The sequence below is a fragment of the Hypomesus nipponensis genome, chromosome 6 (assembly GCF_054491055.1).
Source record: "Hypomesus nipponensis isolate SF chromosome 6, ASM5449105v1, whole genome shotgun sequence".
NCBI classification, from domain to species: Eukaryota; Metazoa; Chordata; class Actinopteri; order Osmeriformes; family Osmeridae; genus Hypomesus; species Hypomesus nipponensis.
The window spans coordinates 7,332,677-7,347,678 of NC_140366.1; the positions used below are offsets into that span (position 1 = coordinate 7,332,677).

Consider the following 15,002-nt stretch of genomic DNA (forward strand, 5'->3'; position numbering starts at 1 on the left):
AGGCTTAACAAGAATACTAACAAGGAAAGCTAGCATATATTCATTAGCCTGCAAGGCCCTACCTGTCATTTCAGTGTCTTTCACGTTACCAGCGGTCATTAGTATTTCACTCCGGTAGCAGCAAGTGCGGGGGTGGGTAGGCACTCTGCTGTCCAGTACCAGAATAAATTTAAATAGGTAATAAGGCTCGAGTTCCTCTTTTTTTTCTGGGAATGTTTATATAAAGCTACATGAAATAGGACCATTCGCTCGGTCCAAGCAGAGTTGCTTGTTTTCTGCCTGGTGGCACTTCCTGCAAGTTGCTGACACAAGGTTAATCTCTGAACCCGTCAGTGTATTAAATTAAGGTCTTGTTTCTCTGGCTTTTAGTCATGTGAGTGTGAGTTTTCATAGCGCTGACCCAGATGAGCTCAAATGGAGTGGATTCTGTCCTCTCAACCGTCTCCTCTGTTCTCATGCAGTTAGTGAGGATCTGCCTGCCTCGGTGCCAACTGTTCATAACTCTGGATTTATTGGGCCATTTAAGTCCATTGCATCACTCTGTCTTTTCTGATCATGTGTCATTGGCTGGCTCCCTTGACAACACAATTAGTTGTCATGGAGCTCCCACGATGGTGATGTGCAGAACTGAATGAACTCTTGGCTGAACTCCTCTCTCCCTCTCTTTTCACTGGTCTTCCTTTCCCCATCCCCCTCGATGTCTCTTTTTTTTCCAGTGTCTGGTGGGCGTAGTCGCTTACACCTTCTAGATCTGGGCAGCTGTGAGACGGACATCAGTCGGACCCGAGAAGGAGGCGGAGGCCAGTGTTTGTCGCTGTCAGCCCTGGGGAATGTTATCCTCGCTCTGGCTAATGGGGCCAAGCACGTGCCCTATAGGTATGTCTTTAAACAACTTCTATGTGATACACGAACATGCCCCAACGATCGTATTGAAACGGTGCTCATATGTCACAAATGTCTCCGAATGTTTTGAATTCATATGGGCAAAGAGCACCAGGATTCACAACTAAATGATGAAACAAACACTTTTATTAATATTGGTCAAGACCCGGATTGATGAATTTAGCTGTCAGCTGTTTAGTCAGTATGAACCATAGGGGTTTAACTCAAAAAAGTTGCCAAGAGACTTTGGTGTTTACTTAGACTTTGCTCAACAGTTTTGTAAAATGCCACTGTAGCTGTCTTGTCTGGGTGTTTATATTGTGGAGCGTCTTGTTTGTCTGTCCTTTTGTCATTGTTCATTTAGGCGTACGTGTTGAGTCTGACTGTGAACGCTTTCATCTCTCCCTGCTCTGTAGTCTTCAAATCTCAGTCAGAAATCAATGAAGCCTATTAGTCTATTTGGATGAACAACACAGGAAGGGCAAAATGAAAGACCTGACGTGGGAATCTATTGATAGTATTTTTAGTTCATGAAAGGCTGGATTTGGGGTTCACCGTGGGGGAAGTGCCTTGTATATAAGACTTATAAAGGATTATTCACCATAAGGCTTTTTTGACAATATATAGTAGAGTTAGATATATTTTTAGGGGGGTTTATTCAAAAGAAATGCTTTCAAAGACGTTCCACACATTGGCCTACTTACAGACTGTACATGAGAAGGTACAGTACAGTAGTTGAAAGCGGAATACCATTAAAGAGAAATGAATTATCTTTCCTTTTTGCCTGTCTATGGCTAATCCTTAGGTATAGAAGGATTGCTGTGATCCTAAGGGTTTGGCGGGTGGGAATGTTATGGTGAACCTCTGGTCTTTTTGGGCTAACGAGAGATTTTTGATGTATAATTCAGGGATAGCAAGCTCACCATGTTGCTGAGGGAATCATTGGGCAACATCAACTGCCGAACAACGATGATCGCTCACATCTCTGACTCTCCGACCAATTACATGGAGACGCTCACCACCGTCCAGCTGGCCTCGCGTATCCACCGCATGAGGAAAAAGAAATCTAAGGTATTTTTGGAATGATCCAAATTAGGGGATTTGAATGGTTTGCAATAAATAAACCTTTTGGCGAGGACCTTCTGCTTTGAGATGAATTCATTGGAGAATGTTTATAATCTGTTTTTTTTCCCTTCTGGTAACAACGGCTCCAGAATGCTGGAGAAATAATTCAGTCCATTCATTTTTCTGAAAGGGGCCTGTTATAGTAATAATTTAGAGTGAGTTTTTCCATGCAGTCAATACCTGTGCTCCTTAGGGAAAGAGCAATGCATTCACTGAGATTACAGAAGCATATTGTCAACATAATTAGGTAGATTGACAGCCTGTATTTGTATTTTATAGATCAGAGACGTCATATGGAAGCATCATTTACAAGCCAATACACTGTATTGACATACATTTTAATGTAGCCTTTGGTGTGCACTTTTAACCTTTGGTGGTATTGACATTTAATTCTCAACTAATTGATTGTATGATCACTCTGGAATGTAGCCATTGAATCCCCACCACAGATTAAATGTGTTTGTCTCTTCCCTGCTTTCAGTATGCATCCAGTTCCTCCGGTGGGGAGAGTTCCTGTGAAGAGGGGAAGAGCCGGCGGCCTCCGCACCTTCGGTCCTTTCACCCCCGGACTGTGGCTCTCGACCCAGACATGCCCGCCATGTTGTCCAGCGACCCCGATTACTCATCCAGCAGCGAGCACTCCTGCGACACGGTCATCTACATCGGACCTGGCGGGGCCGCCATTTCAGACCGAGAACTCAGCGACAACGAAGGGCCGCCCGCGTTTGTTCCCATAATTCCCTCCCTGAACAAGAGGCGAGTCAAAGATGCCCCACGGAAAGATGGTGACCACTTGAAGTGTAATACGTTTGCGGAGCTACAAGAAAGACTGGAGTGCATAGATGGCAGTGAAGGCCCAGGCGGCTTCACCGGGGAAGGGAAAGAAGCACAAGTAGGCCAAAAAACTCCAAGTGGACCAACCAAACCTGCAGACGTGGCTGTCAAAGCCCCTTCCCAGAAGCCCCCTGTCAGCTCAGCGACCACCATCCCCCCTTCCTGTACATCTGAGCCAGAACAATCCAACGTTTCCTCAGAAAAGGGGATCCCAGAGACTCACAAACGGACTAGTGCAGACGGGGAGAAGGTTCTAGTCGCTCCCAGTCAGGCTTGTGTGGTGACGCCCAGGTCGTCGTCACAGGACTCCGAGCCTGTGGTTCGAGAGAAGCTCTACCTCAACAAAGGATCTGCCCCCAAACCTTCTGCCTCTCCCTCCTTGCCAAGGCCCTCCAGGACGCACATCCAGAATCCTGAGGCCATTGACAGGGCACCTCCGGTGGGAATGAGTCAGCACGCTCTGAGGCAGGGACAACCTGGGGACTCGCCTGTCATGGAGAGAGCCCACCACATGAGCAGGAGTCCCATGGAGGTGAGTCATCTGCGGGCAGCCCTGAGAGGCCGGTGCCTCGAAAGGGATGTCTTTCGGACCACGGTCACCCTCCAGCAGCCTGTGGAACTCAACGGGGAAGATGAACTTGTGTTCACCGTGGTGGAGGAGCTGCCTATAGGCCTCGTGCCGGACAATGGGCGACCTTCTAGTATAATGAGCTTCAACAGTGACTGCTCAATCCAGGCTGTGACCTCTGGCTCCCGTCCTGTTAGCATTATCAGCAGCATCAATGATGAGTTTGATGCTTATACATCCCAGGAAGGGGCCTCCGGGGTGAGCTCTGAAGTGGTGTCAGCTTCTCTGGATGAGTTATTTGGCCATCGTGGCAGCAGACAATCCTCCATTGGCTCCTGGCCTAGCGAAGCGAGCGTGTGTTCACTTGAAAGTGAAGGAACCCATTCGACCGGTAGACTCCTTCCGAAGGCAAAGTTGGCAGCGCCGGAGAACGTCTCTTTTTTATCTTCTCCGAGTATATTTCGCAGGGAGCCCTTCTTGCTGCACGGCGCTAAAAGCTCCCTAAATGACAGTGGCGTCTACTTTTCTGAGCTGGACAGTGACCCTGCCACCCCAAGTAAAATGTCCTCAACTAAGTGCCCACCCTCCCCTGACTCAACCAAAGCATCCCTCAAAGGTTCCAAACTGAGAGCCAATACTCTGAACACTTCAGGCTCTTTTCAGAACCCCCACCATGCCGTTCACTCCAGTCTTCCCAGGAAAACCAAGCCTACCTCATCTGTCCTCCCAAGCTCCAGTAGACAGGAAGGCAGGCAAGATGAGCTTTGGCTTCGAGGTAGCAGCCACTCCGACCACAGAGGGACCGAGTATTCTTCTGCGAACAAGCCACCCCGAAATGGGACGAGTGGCATTCCTTCCAGGAGGCCAGGCGGAAACAGCAACAGTGTACCTCGTCCGCCAAAGGCACAAGTGGCCTCATCCGCTCAGAGGTTTGTCGACGGTTGTGAGAAGTCCAGCAGCAAGAAAGGAGACCCGCTGATCAGGATGCCTCAACTTAGACGAGGGGCCACCACTCTTGGCACAGTCTCAGTTCCTCACAGCTCCTTTGATACAAAATGGGGCCGGGATACCGCTGCAGGTACCGGTAGTTTGAGGTTTGCATCTTTGGGAAAGAAGGCCAATGGACAGAAAAGCAGCATGCTTCCCAAGTCCGGAAGCATCTCTCCTCCTGCTCCACCGGTTAGGAAGTCAAGTTTGGATCAAAAGACCCGGATAGTGTTATCTCCAAGTGCCTTAAAGTCAAGCAGCGATTCGTTGAAGTCCTCGTCACCGAAAACATCCATCTCCGAGGAGGAATTTGACATGCGGCTTCGCGGGGATTCCTTTAGTTACAAAACATCCAGTCTAAAATATGACCATGGCTCCGTTAGGATGGCTTCAAGTTTGAAAACACGAAGTGCCAAAGGTGATTCTGGAAAGTACTATGGTAGCCTCATGTCCTTGGAGAGATCTGATAGTTTGACTTCCGTCGGGTCTAGGCCTGTGCTGTCAAGAGAGAACAGCGGCACCAGCTTGGGAAGCAATGGAAAAACAAGCCGATCTGTTCCCAGACTTGGAGTTCCCCCTTCCGTCTCCACGCCGGCCACCTCCCCACCTCCTCAAGCGGCTTTTGCGTCCGCAAGCAAATTGGGGCAGCTCAAGTCGAGCGCCAACCCCCGTGCCGCGATCGCAAACGCATCAAAGGCGCGAACACTGGCTGCCAGCAGTTCAAAGGCCATGAGCTCCTCCACAAAGTCCCTCGACGCCTCAAACCCACGCAATGCTAGCCTCCCTCCGACGGGCAAACCCCCAGCTCGCTCCGTGGCAGGGAGCAACGGCAAGCCTGGAAGAGGAATGATCATGGGCACCAAGCAGGCCATCCGGGCCGCCAACAGCCGGGTCAGCGAACTCGCCGCCGGAAGCCCGAGGAAAAACCCGAGCAAAGATCCGGAGGCCCCGGCAAGCGACGACCAAGGTGGCGGGAGCTGCGTCGGAGGGTCGTCGGCGAGCGCGCCGCTGCCGTCGCCCTACAGCAAGATCACAGCGCCTCGGAGGCCCCAGCGCTACAGCAGCGGGCACGGCAGCGACAACAGCAGCGTGCTCAGCGGGGAGCTGCCTCCCGCCATGGGCCGCACCGCCCTGTTCTACCACAGCGGGGGCAGCAGCGGTTACGAGAGCATGATCCGCGACAGCGAGACCACGGGGAGCGCCTCCTCGGCTCACGACTCCATGAGTGAGAGCGGAGTGTCCTCGTCCAATAGGAGCCGGGTGTCCAAGTCGCCCAAGAAGAGGGGCAACGGTGAGTTGGGGCTGCAGGGAAGTTAGTTTTGTGATGAGGTCACGGCTTCGCCTCAGCGAACAGATGTTATCAGACTAAATGATGTGAAAATAGATGGTGTACAGTATGTTTCAGAGCACATTTAATTAAACTTAAAAAATGTGCTATATATATATATATATATATATATATACATTATACTTTCCCCTTTTTATAGATCTTGATACCTTTCAAGGTAGCCACAGTATTCACTATAACACTTCTCTTGGGTTCAAATTTACATTTAAATGATTTCTTTCCGACAAGGGGCTTATTTTCTATGACATGTGCATGCATTTCTATGCCCTACTTGTGTTTACCACAGATAACCTTTTTGAAAGATATTGGGATACGTGAAATTGTCTTCCACCCACAGCAGAATTATTAAGTGTTGTACCCGTAGTGATACGATAGCACATTCTCCTCCTGCTTACACTCCAAACACGATTTTAGGCTGTTCATTCAGTTGTTGGATGTAATTCACAACAGCAACGGATAGGGTCTAGTGCCTGATGCATATGTAATCAGTGCCTACGCTGAAGGTTATGTGATCCCACTCTATGGAAGTCTGCTATCCGTCTGTGTATCTTGGCACGTTTTTATCTCATGCATATTTCAAGGCAGCGCTGCACGCGCCAGGATATTACTGGTGTGCATATCCAACTCCAATTAACAGCCCTTACCCCCACCGACTCACTACGTGTGGCTCCGTCTTCCAGGGCTGCAGCGCCGTCGGCTGATCCCAGCCCCCCTGCCAGACACCTCCTCTTTGGGGAGGAAGGCCGGCGTGCCTGGCCAGTGGGTGGACCTGCCGCCCTTGGGTGGCACCCTGAAGGAGCCGTTTGAGATCAAGGTGTACGAGATCGACGACGTGGAGAGGCTGCAGAGGAGGAGAGAGGGCCTCGCGGGGACGGAGGTGAGACTGGCGTCTCGCAGCCGCTCGGCTTCTCGGCGCGCTAGCGTGCTTCTCCGCGTCAAATTGTCTGCTCACTCTGAGCGATGAATGGCTAGCCGTGCACTGTTAAACGTGTCTCGGCAGATTGACTGCTTTTTGGTCTCGTTAGTGGGTGTAATAACCCACGGCTTCACATCACGGCTCTTCTCGTGTTCGATTTTGTCAAACTGAATGGGAAAAACAAATAACGTTGAAGGTGAAAGATTGGAGAGGATCCTATTTAGTCGCAAATCACTTCAGGTTTTATAGAATATATCTCAAACTTGGTCACGATGGATGAGATATGGTGCCCCTTTGTAGTTGTCTGACATTGAAGAGACAGCCCGCTTCATCCTCAACTGAGCACGTCCCAAATTTAAAAAGTTGAACTGTCTAAAACCGTCAACCCAGCTAGGGTCTACTAGCTGTGTCTTGAGCGTGGAGTGTTTCGACAGCTCCAGGAGGTCACGTCCTTTCAGGCATACAGCACTGAGATTCGTTTGGTCAGTAACTGGGGTTATCACAGACATCAGTCCTATCGCCGTTTAATTGGCTAAACTATGAATGATGGCAGGAGTAGGGTAGGCCTGGCAGGGGAAGCCCAATGCCGGAGCGTTTGTTGGGGAGGAGCCAGTGATGAATGAAGGTTGGCCCCGCTATCTGGGTCCTGGCTGGATGCACTTTATGGGTCTCTCCACTCTTCATGACTGTGGGTCATTAACCACTCACACGGGTAGGAGCCAGTCACCCAGCGAATAGTGTAGGCAAGACGAGAGGGGAAAGACATTAATTCAGCCTGATGGTGCTTTGATTCATTTGCAATTAGGAAAAGATGATTTTAAATTTGCTTTTGAAAGCCTGTCATCACTAGCACCAAAAAATACGTGTACAAAGTGTTTGATTATGCACGTGTGATTGTAGGCTTTATTCCTGGGAGCAAGTGCCTTCATTAAGCATGTGCTTGACAGTATGTGTTTACATTAGCAATTGTTGATAATGTGTTTTTTCCCTTTTGTCTCTGCTTTCTTTCAACAGCCTTTCCAGGATGTTGAAAAGGTACGTAGATTCATCTATGGATGTGGCTACATTATTAGACCCTTTCAAAAACAGGAGACAAAGCATGACGTCATTTTTTTGCATGATGTTGATTCACTAAATTGGAACTGATGAAATCGTAAACAATAAATAATGCATATGTACTTTCTGTCCCCAATAGTAAGGTATTAACAAGACAGAGGTGGAAGCAGTCCTTCCCTTTATGTTACCTTTCAATAACTTGCCCCTGTTGGACAAATTTAATCTTAATCCCTGAGCCCAACGTTTGTCCCACAGATTAAAGCAAAGCGGGAGATTACATTGGTTGCTAATTTTATTTCCAGATCATTCCTAATTAATCCTGCCAATGGACACTGGCAAAATCCTGGCCAGGTTAGCCGCTCCTGATTCAATTTAGAAATAATCTCCCTTGAAATAACCCTTGTTCTTTGGTGCGAAGCCTCACTCACAGAGTACACATAACCGACTCCCCCACAGAACGTCAACAACCATGGCGGACTAACCTGAGCCTCGCTCCGTCTGGCTCTCTCACTCTGTTCACATCCCTCCGTCGCAGCCAGGGTTTTCACCAAAGGGAGCTCCGCGGCTCATCTTCTCGACACGACCCAGCACGCTCACTCTTTCCCATCGCTTTTGTGCTCTGTCAGGGCCTGCAGTATTTCAACGCCAGACTGAGGATGCTGGAAAAGAGGCAGCAACAGACCAGAGAGCTGAGGGCCAAGCATGACAGGCTGAAGGGGGAACTGGAGGACGCCAAATGCAGGCTGATGTTGGACCCGGGCAAGTGGAGTGGAGAGTGTAAGTACTGTCGAACCAACCTCGAGGAGCCATGCGTCACAGTCTGTGTGTTGTTCAATGTAGCCTGTCAGTTGAGATTCATCCTCATGTATTATTTGTAGAAACTTGCTCAGTCTCCACTGTACATGAATGAACCGACAGAAGGAGATGTCACATCAGACGACGCATACACGCATACTCTGCTGTCGCTTTGCGACCACTCTGCCGGATGTTGTGTTCTGGTTCGAGGTGTAAGATCGTCTTCCTCGCGTCGCTTAATAGCCTAGCTCTGTGCAATTGCATCCGCTCTTAGCATGGTCGGAACGAATGTGTTTATCCCGCAGTCATTTATGGTGTCAACTCAAAAGCTCAGTTCCACTGTTCCACAGTTAGCCTCCGGTGAGTTTGCCATGGATTGACAACAAAGAATATTACCACTCCCTGGCTGGGAGAGCCACTGATTGAAGTAGCAAACAAGTAAATCAACCTTTTCACTTGCGACAGCAGATATCACAAAGCCCGCTGTGATGCACATGTATGAATGCACAGTTGACTTCACCCCGTTACTATTCCTTTGTATGTTGCATGACACAAGCAGGTTTCATGCTAAATGTGTGTCGCTGGCCTGAAGTGACCTTGTACTGCACTGTAGTTTACACCATGTGTGGTCTACAGAAAGCGTAACAGCTGAAACCACTCTCCTTCTCACTAACGTACCAACGTTAACAAAAGCCACCGAGTTCAATGCAGTTTATTCTGGAATACTTTAGCGACCGAGGTGGTAAGAGGCGAGCGTAGCTTTGAATAAACCACTTAAAACTTCACAGAGTGCACATGCTCCTCTCACATACACAAAAGGCAAGCAAGTGAATTCAGGACCCTTTCCGCAAATAGACAAAACGATGAACTGGTCATTTACTGAGCATTGAGCGTTGCCGTTCTATCCATTGGAAGCTATTTTTGAAACCTTCTTGACAACCAAAAATGTCCCCAGGACCTCTTCAGTGACTGAACGAAAACAAAGTGTTTGGGAAAATAATAACCTAACATATGAATGGGGTCAAAGCTGTTTTATTTTTATTTTCATACCATCCCACAGGGATGAACAGGGATCACATTTACGTCACTCTCATGTATCTACATCCACTGCAGTCACATACAGTTTGAACATGTGGGAGATGGGGGGGAGACTATGGACACAATAAAGGTCACTGAATTCAAAGAGAAGCTGCCCTTTTCGCCTCGTGCCATACGTTTGCGTGTTTGCGTGGCAGATGCCCCATTCTCCAGAGTCCTTGCCTTCGCAAAAGAAAATGTAAAAGTGCATGAGTGGATGACATGTCTAAAGGCCGGCAGACTTAGATGTATGCGTGAAATCAATACGGCATGATTTTCCCTCTCGCATCTTCTAATTCCTACTTTCAGGAGCTGCTTCCCCATTGGCTTAAGCACTGCTGGTTGGCCAAGCCCATGATGGGAGCAGTCAAGCTTTATAAATCACCCTTTCGTCCCCCTGTGTGGTGGAAATGAGGGTCGTATGTCTTGGGCAGCCCCCATCAGACATCTCAGCATGTCCACCCGGTGTCAAACACTGTTATTTCATTATCAATCACAATGTCACCACGACTTGCACTGCAGGTTGAAACAGCGTAAGGTGTGAGACGGTGTAAAGGTGAAGTCATGGGAGAGTCGATCTCGTTGCTGTCACTCATGTACAAAAGTACCATCTAGAAGAGCTTCCAGTGTATTTGTTTGTTAAAGGTGACTGAAAAGAATCAATTGCTGTGTGGCCATTTTTTGCCGCGTTAATTGTAATCTGTCTCTCTCTTTCTCTCTCTTTGTCTCTCTCTCTCTCTGTCTCTCTCTCTCTCGTACCTCTGCCGTCCCCTCCCTCTGTCCCTTTCATCTTCTCTGCCTACCCTTTCCCCTTGAACCCTGTAGTTGAGGTGGACCAGGATCTAGACAAGGAGTCTCAGGAGTACCTGGAGGCTCTGGCACAGGCCACAGGAGAGCTGGAGTACTGTGTCAACCTATGCAAGTCCCGCGTCATGATGGAGACCTGCTTCGACATCCTGGTGCCTGCAGCCGCTGTGGCCCAAGGGGGGCCCCAGGAAGTCGAAGTGTGAGACGGCCAGAAGAAAGTGAGATGGAGAACATGTGAAAGTCGGCGTTAAAAGATGGTTGAAAAAACAAGAAGACGGATGAGTGGTTTGCCGAGGGGAAAACAAAGTCGAGCGACTGGGGGACTTGAGGATTGAGTCATCGGAGGGGAGGAGCAATGAAGGAGGGGACTAAAGAGAAATCCATGCTTGCGTAGGTTTTTATCTTTAAGGGAGGTTTGCCACTGCATAGAGAACAATGTGTCCAAGTGCATTCTAGAAAGCCGTGGTTAGATCAGAGTACAATGAAAGTGTAACTTTGGATAGGCTACAAACTCTCTTGCTTTCCTGTGACAGGAAAGATAGTTGGAACTGAGGACGACCGAAGATCTTCATTATCGTCACCAGGGTGTGCCTTCATCTGACTGATTCCAAGGGAATATCATTTTTTCTGATCGGTGCTAGTCTAAAACCCACTTATCTGAGAAAACTCTAAAAACGTATTCCTTATGAGAAAGAAAATGTATTTTGTATGATATTATATTGTATAGTGTATTTATATGATAATAAAGTATGTACAAAGTATCGTTTTAGGTATGGAAAAGAAAAGAAACCATGAATAAAAGGGAAGACAAGCAATAAGTTGATTGTTATTGCATACCCCAAACTTTGCCTTTCTTTGTGTTTTCAAGTGGTTCACAGCCTTGTCTGCCGATAGTTTGTAAGCAAAAAGACTTTGTTTGGTTACGTTACACATTTCGACCGTTTCTGAAAGTTAGAAATGGAATGAGCCTGTCAGCTTCGATTCTGTCCTGGAACTTACAAGCTCAGTTGCAGTCAATTGAGCAGAAACATTACAATCCGTACAGAATGTCACCCTGTCTCTTTAAGTTACCCACTGGACCCTCCAGTTCAGCCCACATAAAATGAAGCATTTTCCGGAGGTCTTAGATGAGGTCTGTGATGTAGCGTTTGGCGTTCGTGATTGCAACTCTTTAATCAGACCGTGTGCCAGCTGGCACTCAGGATCTGAAAGAGGACTTATTTCAAGTTCTGATGTACGACAGTAAAGAGTACCCACACAACCTTCTGTGGCAAGTAAGCATTTCGAAAATAATATTACAGTATAGCTCACAGTGAAACCCTAGCCTGAATCTATATGGTTCTGAACATACTCACACATTGCCTGCTCTGTAGTTTATTTGGGATGGACGTTGATATTACTGGAAACACAAATACAAGTACATAATTAGGGCTAAACCAAACCTTCTTCACGTGGCTAGGAGAACCAAGCACAAATTCTATCTGTTACAGTAGAAAGAGTCGCCACTGATGAGAGAATCGGCTTTGACTATGCATTCTAATCCTGTCACCAATGAGTCTGTCCTACAAGTACTGTACTTGTGCAAAGATATTCATTCAGCATTATATAGACTGTATAGGTCAAATGCTCTGCACCTTTATTTAAGAGTTTGGTGTTGAAACTGGCTTAGTGCTGGCCCTTCTATAAGCCTCGAGAAATTTCTCCATTTGAGAGTCACGTCAAATGACTTTAGGTACAGTATTGTTTTTTTTGTCAAATAAGAGATTGTTTTTTTCTCTTGTGGTTTATCAAGGTTTCCAACCATTACCTCTTTGCGTTATTTTATAGACAACATATCTTTCTCTTGCAACACACATGACCTCTGTTAAGGGGTTAAAAAAAAAAAATCTAACTTTTTATTCTTGTTCTTTCCTGCAAATGAGGCGCTCTCAGGGCCTTTTTCATGTTGCTGCATGAGATCGTTGTTACCCTTTCTTTTGTAATATGCATAATTATTATTTTTTAAGCTGGTCTGTGGATCGCATTGACCAGGAACGTAAAAGTGTTTGCCAAACCAGTACATTTTGAAGAGGTCTTGATCTACTAATGTAATATTTTAATATATAAACCTTTTTATTGTCTTTGGTTTTATAATGTACAGTTTTCTAATATTTGTAAAAAAAAAAAAAATCTGATAAATAATTCAAACAGTTTGTGGATTTGCATTGCCTCATGTTAATAAAGGATGTGAATCCTATTCTTTATATCACTATGGATATGAAACGTATTTGTTAATTTATTTTCTCACGTTTATTTTGCACACATTAACATAGGGACATAACAGTATTAGTTATACACTTTAATAATAAATCTACCACTTTACACAATAACTAATGACCACTTCTGTAATAATGGACAAATACATGCAATGGTTAAGTAGCTCTGTTGGAAGAACTTCTCTTATATAGACTGGACTAATGGCAAAGGCAAAAACTATTCACCATTAATTATGTGAGGACCTAGAGCTAAAAAATGACACTTGTGATATATAATGTAGAAAATAGGAAACTCACAGTTTGAATGATCTTTGATAAATTAGTCTTACAGTAGCATCTGGAAGCTTTTTAAAAATTAAGAAAACAAAATGCTGCAAAATGCTTCTGATTGATAATTGATTAGACGATCCAATGTATTCAATCTGTTAATTGATCAAGTACATATTGGCTGGTTGGTTCACTGGTTGATTAGTGCTAGATTTAGAATCTACACAATACAGCATCGCAACATGAATTTTTTAATGTAATAAACACATTTCTTTCGATTATCAGCCTAGAGGAAAGACGGCAACTTTATTTTGTAAAATCACAAAGACCACTGTAATCTTGACTTGCATTGAAGACCAGAGAGGCTTAACATCAACAGATGCAAACAGGACACGCTATGATAAGAACATCTAATGCTACTACTGTTGCTGTTGATTTACCTTCACAGCAAAGTTCAGTTAAAGAACATCTTGGCACCTCTGTACCTTAGTCTGAGTGCACATGCATAATATGGTTGCACTGAGGGTAATAAAACAGCTGAGCTTCCTCTAATGCGAAGCGTGTTTTGGTTTTCAAAGACAGCACAGGAATGCTACCTGACACATTCTGCACTGGCCCCTGGTTCCGCTCTGTGTCTGAGTGGACCTGATGCATTATCATAATGGTAGCTATACTCCCCGGGCCAAACTCATGTAGGCTTGTGCTTATCCTGGCGCTGTCATGTGTACTTTGACTCAAATGCAACTACAATTTAACCTGTCCAGATGACCCAGTTTTACCTTTGTCTACTTTAGCTTATATACATATTTGTATGTATTGGTGGTACTATCTACATTTAAATATCAAGGTAAGGCTTTAAAAAACGTGTTTTCATTGAGAAATTACATACAGTAGGCTATCAATATCTTCCTGGCTTTTTAAGGTTAGGCAATGTTTAGTTGTTGAATAAGTTTGACAAGTTGGGGTGGAAAACAGTGTCTACAGAACTTTTTTTATTTTCAGTCCAATGGTTGATAGATGGCTTATAGTAAATTGTATTACATCACATTCAAAATCAGAACAAGTTTTATTTGCTAAAGTAGTTTACAGTTAGTTAACATGGAATTTACTCCGGTGGGCAGGTGCATACAGCAAACATAAGAATCTTAAAATGTCTGCATGTCTGCAATATATTGAACTTATGGTGAACACTCCCACTTTCATGAGTGGCTACATTTCACAGGTGAATCCTTTCTTGAGATTAACAGACGTCGTCCTGTAAAATGCACAACAGAGTTGACAACTCTGCTATCAAAAGGATATCGTTGTGAGCAAACACTTTCAACTGTCTCCGAACCCTATACTGAACACACAACTGTATCCGACCCTACTGTACCCACACCCGCCGAGCATTAGGCATGATATCATGCCCATCTGATGCCCATTCAGGCCTTGTCCTATGCCCTCCTCTAATTGGTCAATTATCTACTGCAGATCCTATCTTTGGGACTAATTGATTTTCTATTATTCATCCTAAAGTGGTGGACGGAGGTTTTGGATTTGATCTATAATTTTTGACGTTGAAGTTTTGTTTCAGAGAAGCAGTCTGTAGACATGGGAATATGTTTTTGTTATTTAATATTTAAGTATGTTTAAATGTATGAAAAGGAAATAAATTGTGCAAGAACCAAACAAAATCCAGATTTTCAGTGGGGAGTGGGGGAATTCATTTTCAGAAAAGGAGTTGAACCAACTGGTTAGAGGGTAAATGTCCAAGCTAACATTATGAAAATCCAAATTTGTAGTTCTGTGGTTTGGGGGCATCTAGCCTTGGTTATTCAGCTTTTCAGGACTGTAATGCATGTTGTCATGGAAATCGAAAAAGTGAATTCTCCCAATGATTTGCATTTGATATTTAGAACGTTTCTTAAATGATTGAGTTCCACCAATCAAAAACCTTGCGATCTGTTGATGACACGTAATGGCTGTCTACCTGTCATCAACCCCTGTCATAGCTCTTTCAGCTAAGCAGAGGCATTTAACAACACTGCTTGTTTTGGTGGCCACGTCTTAATGGCCCTGCCTTTCCCTGTTGACTTTAAAGCC

The 15,002-nt window shown here is 45.6% G+C and overlaps 1 protein-coding gene across 1 annotated transcript in view; it reads left to right on the top strand.

Annotated features, from left to right (window-relative positions):
* The window catches only part of kif26aa (kinesin family member 26Aa), a 74,799-nt gene extending 62,278 nt beyond the window's left edge, over positions 1-12,521 (top strand). Inside the window, exons 10-16 of the mRNA XM_084700692.1 lie at positions 717-876; positions 1,791-1,953; positions 2,489-5,687; positions 6,425-6,621; positions 7,675-7,695; positions 8,343-8,493; positions 10,414-12,521. Of these exons, the coding sequence (XP_084556818.1) occupies positions 717-876; positions 1,791-1,953; positions 2,489-5,687; positions 6,425-6,621; positions 7,675-7,695; positions 8,343-8,493; positions 10,414-10,598 (4,076 nt within the window). The 3' untranslated portion in view covers positions 10,599-12,521. The remainder of the gene's footprint in view (positions 1-716; positions 877-1,790; positions 1,954-2,488; positions 5,688-6,424; positions 6,622-7,674; positions 7,696-8,342; positions 8,494-10,413) is intronic.
* The last annotated feature ends 2,481 nt before the right edge of the window (positions 12,522-15,002 follow it).